Here is a 14,159-nt window from a genome sequence, read left to right as displayed (position 1 = left end):
GTTTTTCATCTCACATGATTATTTTATTATTTTCTCTTACATACTCTAAAAAAATGGGCCCTATATCGATGATACCTTTTTTAGCACACCCATTTGTGTGGTGTGCAGATTTCTCCCTGTAAGTATTTTCATAGCATTTTAATCCTCTCCAACGCCCTCATTTGCCAGTGAGCCGTAGCGAGGGGTTGGCTGAATGACACGTGGAATATTCGAAATCCAACGGTTGGATCTAAAGAAAAGAAAGAAAAAAAAAATTGGGTCATTGATTAACAATAGTTGGATTTAGAATATTTCATGTGTCATTCAGCCAACCCCTCATTGCACCTCGCTAGCAAATGAGGAGAGGATTAAAATCCTTTTTCATATATCTATTTTTCCAAAGGCCTTTTTTCTTTCTCCCCCTAATAAAAAGCCATGTAAAAAGTAAATTATAAGTAAAATCAACATAAAAAAGGGAGAGGATTCCCTGAAAAGCAATGTGGCGTAGCCCCTACATCAGCATGAGGGCCAATGGAAGCGTGCATGGAATCATCAATTGTGCAGGAGATCTACCATTCATGGGGCCGGGATTGTCATTTCATGCCCCTTTGTGTCTAGACGTAGAAGCCACATGCCTTCCAAGGTTTTTTTTTCGGAAGAAAAAAAAAATGAATTTTGGTTTTATCTAGAGATAAACGGAAAAAAAGAGAGAGAAAAATGACCTTGTCGAAGTGTTGCTCTTGCGTCCAAACACATAATGGCATGACATGATTGCCCCGCCCACATGAAAGGCAGAATCCTATTCCTGTTGATGATTTTTCTCACACGTTCCCATTGGCCCCATGCTTGCGCAATAACTTAGGGCCACACTCCCTGAACAAAAAACACTTTCCCATAAAACATATTGGGGAAAGAACGCTACTTGGTCGTGTGCAGCGCACAACTCCTACGCCTAGACACAGATCGTGTGAAATGACTATTGTGCCCCCATAGAAAGACAGAAATCCCCGAGGGCACGATGGTCATCTTGTGCAGCCCTATCTCTAGGTGTAGGAGCCGTGCACCGCACACGGCTGGGTAGGGTTCTCTTTCCCAAAAAAAATATATAAACATTAGTTTTTGTGGATGGTTTGACCCTTTTCGGTTGATCTTTGCTGGCTGTTCGATCTATTCCATGGCGAATCCTCATTCGTAGGATCCTCTTGATAGTTTGAAAATTCTCCTATTTTACATGGTTTAGATATCCTCTTATTTTAGTAAAGTCGAAGGGGAATATTCAGATCCAACGGTAGATCACTCGCCTTTTGTTTTTGGTCGCATGAATTGCACTGGATGAATCGATGTACTGCGGCGATTTAGGGTTTTAGGATTTAGGGCACCCGTTAGGGATTCATGTCTATATAAAGCTTTCCTTCCTTTGCAATGTCAAGCCAATGTTATTTTGATTCAGTTTTTCTGAACTGTGCTTGGGAGCTATTGTTGGGAGGGCGTCAGCCTTTTTAGTGGGTTAGGGTTAGGGTTTTCAGGTGTGGACGTTAGGGTGGATTGGGGAAGAAACGAACGGTTTATCCTTGAAAGAGGGGAAGAGTAATGGAGGAAGATAAGGAATCCCAATGAGGAAACAATCCCATTGATAAGAAGAGCCGTCTGACACTCCAAAACAGCAGCGGTTTTCCAGCCATTCCACACTTCCCAATCAACCTAACATAGACGATCTCATTTATTGGTTCGTTTCGATTTTCATGGATCGATTCGCTCACTACTGCGTTCGTTTCGATTTTTCATGGATCGATTCGCTCTCTACTGCGTTCGTTTCGATTTTTCATGGATCGATTCGCTCTCTACTGTGAGGTTCGTTGGTTTAGTTGGTTGTGATTTTTGGTTTGGTTTCCGCTCTGTGTGTTTGATTTGACACGGGTCACTGAGGGTTTTCCTTCTCCCCTTTTCTTTTTTCTTTCATAGATTTTTTTGTTTTCCCTGCTTATTTTCTTTTTTTTTTCCCCCTCTTCTTCTCTTAGAGATGGAGAAAAGTGTTAAAGAAGGTCCGATGCCACGTCGCCGGTAGTTAATGATAAACATAGCAATGGCCGGCGATGCTATGATTGGACCAATATCAAGTTTCGTATGCTGATAGGAATCTGTGGATCTGATCATATCCCATTCATCCACAGAGCCGATTTCTGCGATTACATTTTGTTTAATAGATCAAATTGAGTTATTATTTTTAAGGCGAACATGGTTTGTCAAATACGGATGAGAAGGGTTGAGAGTACCACTAGTCTAGATCCTTTCGTCCTCAATGTGTTAACTTTACGCATGAGATCTTATCGATCATGCTTTGGATTCCACCAAATCTGAAGAGTTTTTATAATCGGTGGAATTCCACATGTAGAGAAAACAAGGAGAGTGTCTCAGAGTGGATGAGATGTGAGATTGGAGATCAAACTCCTTTCTTACATTTGAACATTCTTTGCATTGGGATTTACTGTTTATGGGGTGTGAGATTCATTTTGATTGATGAGACCCACACTCTATGGACGGTGAAACCCCATGTGGAGATGTGGGAGTATAGAGGATATAGTGTCAAACGGGAGAAGTGAAATTGTGAGACCAAGGGTTGAAGTTGTGTGATACATTTTGACATGAACTACAAATCGTTTGTTGTCCATCCTCTCACACATACTCTTTCCTTGTTTTCCTACTCTTTCTTATTTGAGGAGTTGTGTGTTGTGTTTCTAATTGGTGTGGGTATGTAGATATCAAAGTAAGCAAGTTATGTGTTGTTACCTTTTTCTTATTAAAGTTTGACTAATTAAAGCCTATGATGATATTGCTTTATGTTGGAATTACCGTCTGAAGTTTTCCTCTTGATGACAAGCGGCTATCTGAGGCTTATTTATACTGGTTGACATGATTTTACACAAGTTTGGTCATCCATTCTTCATTTTACAAGTTTAAGTTTTGTGAATAAATATCAGTGTTTTCTCTTCTTTGTACAGTTGGACGGGTTTTTTTCTCTCCATTTCCTGATCTTAAGTTTTTAATCCTTCTTTGTTACATGTGGTATATGATCTAATGGTTAATATTTAAATTTCAGTTTTTAATTTTTAATAAATCTTAGTTAAATCAAACCTTAGATTAATCTTGATTGGTGTAACTAAATCTAATCTTAAATCATGGTTTAACCAATTTTGAAAACGGAAAGAAAAATCTGAAATTTTTTCTACTTTTTCAAATGTTTGTTTAAATAATGGTTTAAAGTCATATCAACTCAGGTTGATTTAAGGTTTGGTGTAATAAAGATTAATTAAATATTCAATATTAGAATTTATATTTTGGTATTTAAATTTAAGTGTGCTTAGAAGAACTTACAGGTGTGGAAATGGTGAAGAAAAATGTCACTTGTTTGTCACATGATTAGATGATTTGTCAAGTAAAAGTTCATCTAAATTAAAAAAAGGTTTTTTACAAATGCCCTATTTAAAGTCCCATTTGTCCAAATGTACCTTTACAACATTTTTAATTGCAAAGTCATATTTTAAAAAATGTGTAGCATTTTAGTTTAGTCTTAATTTGGGATGTTAGATTTAGTTTCAGGTAATTTAGTGATCAAAATGTTTTTTTAGTAAAAATCCAGCAAAATTAAAGAATAAAATGATTACATTTTTTTTGTTGAAATTTTTTTCCCCAAATCATGAGGTCGTCCTAGTTTTTGAAGAACTTCTTCAATCTTTTTATTACCTGCTACAATAAATTGGATGACCAAGATTGACATTAACACTCAACCACCACCCATAACAGAAAATCCAAATTAAAAATATCTTGATTTTGTTTAAGATCATATCCGGTGAAGCTTAGGAAGTCTTTTTCTGCTTGCCTGTTCATCTTAAAGCCCCACCTAAGCACATAATGAGATACTTCTAAGGCAGAATTAGATGATGAGAAGCGGTGGGATCTACCATGGTCTTAGAGAGATCAATGCTCGAAGACATAAGTGGAATTGTTTGCTGAGGGACATTAATCCGAGCTAAAGTAACATTTAAGTTGCTTCTCTGTACCATTCCCTTCCACCCAGACTTGTATGGGTGGCCGACTGTAGAGGTTGAGGTCTACACTTATTCTGTTGATAGGTAAAATAAGAAGCCGGAATAGACTCAGCAGATTTCTTTGAAGACTTAAGATTATCATCTTAGGGCGACTCAGGCCTTAGAGACTCCTGCCCAAAGCTTGTTTTATTGTGAGGTTCGATTTTTGTAAGAAACCTGAACTGTGAAGTTTTCTCCAGGTCCGATTTCAGGGAGTAAATCCTTCAGCACTGCACTTCCTGGACCTTGTTCTCACATAAAAGAGGGGCGAGTCTATTAACCAAGATAGCAAACCAACCTCCAGATCATGTTGCTTTAAAAAACCCTCCATCAGTAATTAGAACATGAGGACGTTGTATACTACATTCCCTCAGCACATAGGAAATAAGTGAATACAATGATAACTTTAACAGGAACAGTAAATTCACAATTAATTCTTTAGTTTAATCTCTTGATTGCCAGATGGATTCATACCTTAATCGATTTGGGGAAAAAATTTTCCATTTCGAACTCTAAACTATTTGGGGAAGATGAGGACAATTTGATAATTGTATTCTTTAATTTTGGTGGATTTTTATTAGAAGAGTATTTTTGGCATTAGCTTCCCTGAAACTAACGTCTAACGGTCCAAATTAACGGATTACTAGATTAAAGTGTTGTACAGTTTTGTAAGTAGGGGGAGTTTTCAATTAGATAAGTTGTAGGATTCATTTGTACAATTGGGTATTTTCTTGAGGGGGGGGGGGGGGTAGGGGAACATTTGTAAAAAACCCATTAAAAAATGAAGCAACTATAAATTTCCAAAATAGAATCACAACCTCAAATTGAAACCCAAGAATCAATTCATGATGCTGAGGTGCATCTTCTTACCTCATCCTCTTTGCTTTAGGAATCTTTTTATAGAGAACCTAAATTTGAATTTAGCTAAATAGGAAGGAATATACATTGGTTTTTGTATAATTTCTATCACTCCCCTATACCTTGCTCCAAGTGTTCTGTTTTTTTGATCCTTATCAATCAGTGTTTGTACTTTCCATAAACAAATAATTGGAACAAAATTAATTACTAAGCCTCTTCTCCCACGTCTTTGGATGGAACAATCTTGTTATGCTCTTTGATTTCAGTTAAAAAAAAACATAAAGCTACCTACTTCAATCCTCTTTCCCCTGTACAGCAATCGCCACAATCTGTTGCTGCAATATGAGTATAGCCTGTACAAACACACAACTGACACAAGTATTGCTTTGGCCTCTTGTAAAATCAAATTTTGATTATTAATTAAAGACTACCCTGTGTCACCAGATTTAGTGATAGGTGTAAATTTGGTTTAGTAGTTGGAGTGGAACGGGAGGATAAAGATAGGATATCTTGTTCCAAGGTTAATGAGAGTTTTAACTTGAATATCAGTAGGATGATAGCTTTAAAAAGCAGAGTTTTAAAAAGTCTAAAGATAGTGTGGATAAGGGGAAATCCCTAGCTAGTATACAAAAGAATACCTTCTTTTTTTTTTTTTTTTTGGGGGATAGAAGGTAATATTAGATTAAGAAACAAGGAACAAGTTTACCCCCCCCCCTCTCTTCTATGAGCCCTAGCCATCTTTTCAAATATCTCTTTTTATTTTTTTTTGAAATAAGAATACTTTAAAGTAAAACATAATAGGAATGTTGTCAGTCATACAAGTTGATGAGAGTTGAAATTATAGCATGCTGTGCTAGATTTTAATTAAAGTTATGGATTGAAAAGTACTGAAAGAAGTTTTAATGTAGAAGAGTAGACGGTAGAGTTCCCATTGCCACGGGTAGTCATCTGCATTGGTCAACCAGTTCCTCAACTCCTCAGAGTCTGGCCAAATTTTCATTTTCCTACATTCCAATAGATGTGTCCTTTCAATTCCTTCTTTGAGTCCTTTGAGTTATGTTTTTTATGTTCTCTGCAATTCTAAAGTTCATTGAAGATGCAGATAATTCATGATTATAGATAATGATTGATCTCCATCACCCTTGTTTTGAGGTGGGGTAAAAACTAACAGTTGTGATTAGACTGTTAGATTTCATAGTCTCCAAATCCAGAAGTAAAACTCCATTGGGGGCAAAATTTGCTGTTGTAATGGATGGGCATCCTCCTCCATGACATATACAAGACTATCACTAACCCATCTTTGTATATGTTGAAGGATTATAGTTGGATAGAGCATGTTTTTTTTTTAAGCATTGCTCAGTTTCTGTTACCCTATAAAAGCTTTGTTCTAATTCCCAGAGGTCCTCTTGCCCAAATTCTTCCTGATAAACTCAAGAAAATATGTCACATGGTTCCGGTGGCTTCGGTGACATACAAGAAATACTACAAAGGTGGAGTTCATCTTTTGTATTTTATCTTTAGTTCACAGTCTTTCGATTAGGACTTTCCAAAAAAAAAAAGATTGAATTTGGGATGAAGTTTTAAGTTTCAGATCCTATTCCATAATTTATTGCTTTGTCTATTGGTATTAGGATCTGTAGCTAGCAAGGCTGCTGTACTTTTGGTGGATAGAATTCCAGATTTGGATGTAATGGTGAAGAGTTTATCCTCATGAGGGTGGTTGAAGGAAGGAATTGAGAATGGTTTTGACTAAAATGGGGAAGGGGAAGGGAGAAGATGAGGGAGACATTCCAAGATCTATTGATTATTAACTCATCAACAGACTTATAGAGATGGTTTGGTTGGACAGAAGATGGTAACGAATTCCCTTACGAGAAGGGGATTCAAGGATCAGACCTATTGGTTCCAGTTCCAATGTTGCCAACAAATTACTTTCCTGAAAACAGGGAGCACACCTAGGATCCTGTTCCAAGTCCAAGAGCCTGTGGTAAATTTGGTTATTGGATTGAGGAGGGATGTAGTTGGGAATATTTGGTTTTGCAAATATCTCTTTAATCTATGAGTTCCTGAGTAAAAGTCTCTTTAACAATAATTACTAAATCCACATTAACGATACTATTGGAGATGTTATGCAATAAAGAGAAGATCTGGATCCTCTACTTTTGAGCTGCTCCTACTTCCATGCACCCCACACACAACAAAATGCTTCCCAAGACCATCCTAGCTCCCTCCCCAAAATCAGGGTTTTAGTAATTGGTACTGGTATTGTTCCTAATCAATATTGATATAGAATCGGTCAAGTATACCCTATTTTTCTCCAAAAAAAAAAGAAAAAAAAAAAAAAGAGGAAAAAAATTTCTTATTATATTTTTACCTTTGTCCGCATTGATCCATCTATACGGGATCGGTCAGAAATCAGTATCAAACTCCACCAATACCGATTCATCAAACCATACCCCCAATAAACCATGTCTCCAATTGCAACCTATCAACCCAAATCTCCAGTTACTCCCATCAATGCTCGTTCAAGTTTTGCAAAATTCCTCGGGCTGGCAAGTCCTAAACACTTCCTGTAACACCAATCTAGCCTCTCCAAATATATTTTTTAGGGTAAATGTTTCTTGTGGGGGGTGGGGGGGGGGGGAGCTTGGCCCCTGTACGTGTATGGAGGACAGGGGGACAATGGGATCATGCACATAAGCATCATGTGGGCGGTCATTTTTTGCTTTTCATGGGGTTGGGACGATCATTTTGCTACCCTCTGTGTCTTGGCCTGGGCTGTAAACATTTCTTGTATTTTTTTTTAATGTAGAAAGTAGGATTACTACAACGGGCCAAGATCCTCCATAGGAAATTTGATCATTTTGTGTTTGTACGTTATCAGGGGGCAAGGTTGTGATCTTTGTTGTGTATGTTTACGATATCATATTTCAGATAATGGCTCTTTTAGTATTGAAGAGGTCAAGGCATATCTGCATTTGGATTTTAGATGAAGGACCTATGAGTACTCAGGTATTTTTTGGGTAGTTGGTTGTTTGTTGATGTTTTGGACCTTCTATCTGTAATTGGTATGTGCGGATGTAATCTTGTTGAGAATCCTATGGATCCAAATCTAAAATTTCGGGTGAGTAATGGAAAAGCCTCTGAAGATAAACATCATTACATAAGACTTGTTGGTAAGCTTATTTATCTGACTGTCATTCGTTTGGATATTTCCTTTGACGTTTGGAGTCATCAGTGAATTTATGAAGAGTCCTAAACATGCTCGTTGGGATGTTGTTTATTGCATTCTGAGATCTTAAAGGTGTTCCTGGAAAATGTCTCATTTATCGTCGTCATGATCACACTGATGTTGTGGGATATTTTGATGCTGATTGGGTTGAAGCTGTCAACAATTGTCAATCGACCATTAGATATTGTACAGTTGTTGGTGATGATCTTGTTTCTTGGATAAGTAAGAAGCATACTATTGTGGCTAGATTAAGTGCTTAGGTTGAGTAAAGACTATGGCTGATATAGCAGCTGAGTTGATGTGGTTGAAGTCTTTCCTAGAATTGGAGTTTATTGCTCATTAACCAATGAAGATGTATTGTGATAATCAAGCTACATTTTATTTATTAGCAATTTGTGTTTTTTTATCTGAAGACTAGGCATATTGGGGTTTATTGTCACTTTATATGAGAAATATAGTTACACTAAGGATCATTTCAACTCCTTTTGTCAACACTGACGATCAACTTGGTAATATGTTTATGAAGGCACTGTTTCGACTTGCGTTTCTTGATGATTGTTCCAAGTTGGTTATGGGAGATATATATATTTAGCTTGAGGGGGAGTGTCATAGTACATGTATTTCGGTTGGAGGTCCATTGATGTTCATGGACCTCCATGCCGTGGGGTTATGTAGTTTAGATTAGGTTCTTCTTAGTTTCCTATTATATTTATGCTTTAGGCTTAACTAAGTAAATCTTTTATTCCTATTGTAATTTTATTTCACTTTATATATAAAGGTTCATGGATTGAGATTTTAGAACTGTACAATCTATTGTGCAATTTTCTTCCCTTATTCGTTGGTTCTCATCATCTTCCTCTTCTCTCCATCACTTTCTCTTTATCTCTTCTGGTCCTCCAAGGTGCTGATACTATTACATAAATAAAGGAAGTTTATTCTCCCAATATGTATATTTCATAAAAGGTTCCACATATGGCTAATGTTAAAGTATTGTTCACAATCATTTAGTGTAGTTGATACCCCAATTAATTAAGCAACCCTATGATTTTTTGAATGTAGTTACATTATTTTCTGAATGCATTTCCTCTTGATATTTCGAACAAAGTAAACTTTCACTGGAGACATAACAACTCAGAGTCATGACTTATGAAATAACTTCCTAAAGCTTTTAATACAAATTCGATTAAATTTTTTTGAGGCAGTCATATTGTTCATGTTACAATATTTAGTATCTCTTGGTGTTTGCTCAGTCATAGTCTTTCTTCTTCCATCGTTGACATTAAGCTATCAAACAAATATACATAGGTCAATTTACTGATTCAAAACAGAGCACTAAATGCAAAAAGAGAGACAGAGAGAGAGAAGAAAAATATAGACCGGATCGTAGGGAAGAAGAAACTTTACCAGAATTAGGAACCCTTAATAAAAATGAATAGACCGGATCAAAATAATTAATGGGTTTGTAACTTAAACTTAATGTCACTCTAGCAAGGGGAGTAGACCTCCAAAATTGGTAGGATTTTAAGTTATGAAAGAAAAAATTTACTGCAAGTAGCTATGAGGTCTCATACTTGCAGAATTAATTAATAGAAGATTTTAGAGGAGAAATAGATTAAAACTTCAATCAATTTGTAAAGCAACAAATTATAACCCGAATAATTAATAGAGAAAATCAAAACTTGAAGTTAAAACATAATTTGAGTAAGACTAGCAAACTAGAATTTCAATTAGAACAGAAAATGAAATTCAAGAAGTAAAAAGTAATTCGATGGGAAGTTTGGGGGGGATAAGTATGTTGTCTGATTTGGCCTTTGTTTGCCACATGGCCATAACCATTTTAAATTTTACAATGGTTGTGGTGCGGTTGGATACCTCCCCTTAATTTCCGTAATGGGTGAAAATAATACTAAGAGTTTGTTCCATTCTAAAATTCTTGCTTGAGAGAGAGATACAGGAAGACTCAGAAGAGCCATGGGTATAGAATAATCTAAGGTTTCTAGAGTTAAAAGTCATTTGTTGTAATGGCGGTTAAGATGATGGCATAAATAACTATCTCCTCTCACCATCAAATGCATGTTAACTTATGAGAATTTGAGGAAAGCTAAGGCTCCACTTGGGGCCCAAGGTTGTCAATCTATCATCCATTTCTTCTACCCGAAAAAAAAAAAAAAAAAAAAAAAAAAAAAAACCTATCATTCATTTCACTATTCCACCCTTCTCCCCATTAAATTGTTTTTTCTTCTATATTCCAATCTTCTATTCTCTATTATAAATTTTCCATCAATTGTCCCCTGTTTCTATAAGCTTGAGACCTGAGCAATGCTGATAATTTGGCTAGTTTATGTACTCTATATTCATCACGTACATATCTGTCAAATCTACAATTTACTTAATTTCTATATATATATTTTTTTAAAATAGGACGTATCCAGTGCATGAGGCTCCCGCTACTACGGGGTCAAAGGAGGATCATAATGTACGTAGCCTTACCCCTGTTTCTCAGAGAGGTCGTTTCCTAAGACTTAATCGTTGACTAAGGGTGTCAAATGGGATAGTTCCTGGTATTCGGGACGGGTCTGTACCGGTATCGGCCAGTATCAATTCAAAGGTGCCAGTCCCAGTACCGTCCCATTTAGTTAGCAGGACCAAACGAAGATTCCAATCCCTATTATCAACGGGATGGGACGAGATGGTACCGATTCCTAAATGGTTCTAAGCCTGGTAGAAAAAGGGAGAAGAACTTTAATGTTTTCTAATGAGATGGTTTAATTAGTAGTATTGAAGATCATTTCACTATTATGAAATCTAGCTAAGGCATTCCTTACTTTTGAAAGTAATTTAGAAAACGAAATCATGGTGAATTGAATTTTATGGTTTTACTTCTTTAGATCAAACATAAGCTTCTCAAAACGACAATTAAGAATTAAAAATGATGAAATAAACAAGTCCATATACAGTTTTAGTGCTATCACAAAACAAATTTATAGAAATAGAAACTGAAGGTCTATTAGCTGAAACCTCTATAAGAGAAAATGTCACAAATACATCAAACTCCAGTCATAAAACTTCACCGAAAGAACATGAAATATACTCTTTGAAAGGGTACTGATAGTTCTGGTCCCATCTAGTACCTAACCGGTATTTTGGTACTGGTCCCATTGGGAATCCTGTCCCAGAACTATCCCGTCCCATTTATTATTCGGTACCAAAATCGGATCCCAGTACCATCCCGTTTATTAATGGGATGGTCTGGTATTGGGTTTAGCGGGACGGTTCCCGGTTCTGATCCCAAATTGACACCCTTACCGTTGACCACATAATTCCTATATTTTATTAGTAAAAAATAATATTGAAATTTTAATATTTGTTGATTGATATATCTTAATAGTTCTCAGCTACAGATTTCACCCATGGATGACCTGAATCAACGGTATGATTGTAACATTGGAACTTTATTTAATACTGATGATCACTGCAACTATAAATTTAGTTAAATATACATTGAAAACTACATATAACATTAGAGCAACAACAGTAGGGCTATTCAAAAACATAAATAGTAAATCTCTAGTATCTAATCAACATGGATTAGATATTTCATCATTTATTGTTCTATTTTATAGCAAGCATCAGATTTATTTAAATGTCTATCCATATTTTCCATATAGCTAGAGAATAAACCTCTGAAGGTGAGCCAGATGAATTCATGGTTCTGGTACTCTAATTCCCGGAGTCCAAGCACCAGCAATAGTAATCAGATCTTGAGATACCCAGCAGTGCATCTGGTGTCATTCTTTCAAGCTCATTTTGTCTTGAAAGTGAAAAATTGTTGCAATTCGGGGCATCAGTAGCTAAGGGATAGTCCTCTATGGGATGAACTTGGGACCTCATTCTCATATAAAGCCTCATTGTAGCTACACAATCATCATAAGGGTCTTGTATCCCTGTCTGAATGTCATACCTATCAAAGGAAAAATTAGAGCTTTAGTAAGTATTCTCTTGCAATGAAAAATCGAAGTTTCTTATATGGGGTTGTAGCTCTTACCCAAGATAAGCTTCTGTCAGATACTTGAGTGAGTTGCTAAGCTTGCTTGTTTTCATTAATGGAGGGTACATAGCTGTGTCCCTGGGTCATATGATCCACCAAAAATGAGATAGAGTTGATTCTTAACCTGGGTTTGTAATTTAACTGCCCTTCTTGTAAGGGGGTTATTAAGCTTCCATCTTAAAGCCAATTGGTTTAAAGTGGGGTGGCCTCATGTGACTCTTATACTTGATGGTCGGAGCACCCACAACTGATGTGGAATTATTACCTCAATACTTCTCCTTACGTGCAGGCCTCTTCTGGGCTCTGTCTCCATGGGTGGAGCAGGGCCCATCATTGACGGAGGGCTAAAGTACCCTCTTTGATACCATATTAAGCTTTCATCTTAAAACCAATTGGTTCAAAGTGGGGTGGCCTCTTGTGGCTCTTATACTTGATAGTATGCGAGATTATTACCTCAATAGGGGCATATATATATAGATAGATAGATAGATACCTGATCATATGTGGTGGGTACTCCACTCCTAAACACTCTAGATCATGATCCAAACCATGGCCTACAAGAATCCTTGCTCTTCCTCTTCTGGATCGGATTGTCCATATTGGTTCACCATTGCACAAAAAGTCCTGAATCTTCCTCTGTACTTGCTTTATTGGCATTGCATCCCTTAAGTATTCTGGTCTTATGCCAGTCATTTCATATCTGAAAATGCATTTAATTTGTCACATTTCAATGATATATAGTCATGAAGAAAGAATATAATTAGAACCACATTTATATTGAGTGATCTTAGTTAGTTACCTATAGTTTGTGATCTGAAACTGAGGTTTGACATAAGAATGGAAGATGATATTTTCATCTTCATCAACAAGGCAAACCCTGGCACAAAGATCTGATGAGCCATCACTGCCACCACCAACCATTCTGCAAGCAAATGCAACTACCTGTGGCCCTCTTGTTCTTCCATTGTCAATTCTTAGATCATCTTGTATTCCCAAGTTAGACATTCTAGAGATCAATCCCTACCAAAAAAAAAACAAAGATTACTATCTAATACATTAGTACTTGACCCAATTCAAGAATGGATATGCAATTAAAATCTTGTTGATTAGCTTACTGCAGGGCTTGCACGCGAGAACTGGCATCGCCCTCGGTGATACCTAAGAGCATTGGAGCTCTCAAGAATAGTTAAGCATAGGTTGCACCCTCGAATACTGAATATCTTTGCACATTCCACCTTTGGCAATGGACCTGTAAAAGAGATAGACATGCCCAAGGTTGATGTTTGATGCACACCTATTAGATGTTTGATGAAATAGATGTTAATGGTGGTGGAAACTAGTAAGTGTTAAGGTTGATGTTTGATGCTCACCTATTAGATGTTCCCTAAGTGATTCAAAAGACCTGCAATGCTTTCCACAGATACCACACATGGGCTCATGAACTGAGTGATATGAAATCCTCATGTGTTCCACTAGGTGCTCCTTTCTATTAAATTGCCTGAAGCATGCGGCACACTTGTTCCTGGTGATGATAGATAGTCATTATGAGAATCAATATTCCATGAGAGAGAGAGAGAGAGAGAGAGAGAGAGAGAGTAATTTATATACCTTAGAGTCTCTGAAGACTCAGTTCTGCTGTCCATGATAAATGTTGTTGTTCACTTACCCAAAAAAAAGATAAATGTTATTGTTGATGTACAAAAGAGAGATACGAAAAAGGAGACAAGGAAGGAGGAAGAGAGGAGTTGAGGATGAAGGGTTGGAGTAGTATTGAAAGGTATTTATAAACGTAGGATGAAGAAAATTGTTCAAAGTTGAAGGTTAGTAATCAAATGATTCTCAGGAAAAAGGAATTAGGGTTATAGTGGTCTTTGGAGTCTTCTGCATATGCAATAGATGCCTAAGATCAAGTCAATGTAACCTTAACATTGAACATTCGTAGCAATCCATATTCTTT

General features: G+C 36.7%; 1 protein-coding gene and 3 non-coding genes across 4 annotated transcripts; 3 read left to right on the top strand and 1 right to left on the bottom strand.

Moving 5' to 3' along the window:
- The first annotated feature begins 1,587 nt into the window (after positions 1-1,587).
- Positions 1,588-1,653, top strand: LOC122644444. Its single transcript, XR_006330372.1, has one exon. It is a non-coding gene; the product is annotated as a small nucleolar RNA U49 (small nucleolar RNA).
- Positions 1,654-2,020: 367 nt separating this feature from the next.
- LOC122644443 lies at positions 2,021-2,173 on the top strand. Its single transcript, XR_006330371.1, has one exon. It is a non-coding gene; the product is annotated as a small nucleolar RNA snoR2/U65 (small nucleolar RNA).
- Positions 2,174-2,794: 621 nt separating this feature from the next.
- Positions 2,795-2,876, top strand: LOC122644433. Its single transcript, XR_006330362.1, has one exon. It is a non-coding gene; the product is annotated as a small nucleolar RNA snoR77Y (small nucleolar RNA).
- Positions 2,877-11,859: 8,983 nt separating this feature from the next.
- On the bottom strand, positions 11,860-13,845 carry LOC122643011 (RNA exonuclease 4-like). The gene is made up of 7 exons (XM_043836642.1): positions 13,811-13,845; positions 13,573-13,724; positions 13,318-13,451; positions 13,002-13,222; positions 12,696-12,902; positions 12,200-12,280; positions 11,860-12,115 (listed from the first exon to the last, which is right to left on the bottom strand). The coding sequence occupies exons 1-7, from the start codon at positions 13,843-13,845 to the stop codon at positions 11,875-11,877; spliced, it is 1,071 nt and encodes a 356-aa protein (XP_043692577.1). The 3' UTR covers positions 11,860-11,874.
- Positions 13,846-14,159: the final 314 nt, after the last annotated feature.

The sequence above is a fragment of the Telopea speciosissima genome, chromosome 10 (assembly GCF_018873765.1).
Source record: "Telopea speciosissima isolate NSW1024214 ecotype Mountain lineage chromosome 10, Tspe_v1, whole genome shotgun sequence".
NCBI classification, from domain to species: domain Eukaryota; kingdom Viridiplantae; phylum Streptophyta; class Magnoliopsida; order Proteales; family Proteaceae; genus Telopea; species Telopea speciosissima.
This window is presented reverse-complemented; position numbering and strand designations above follow the sequence as displayed.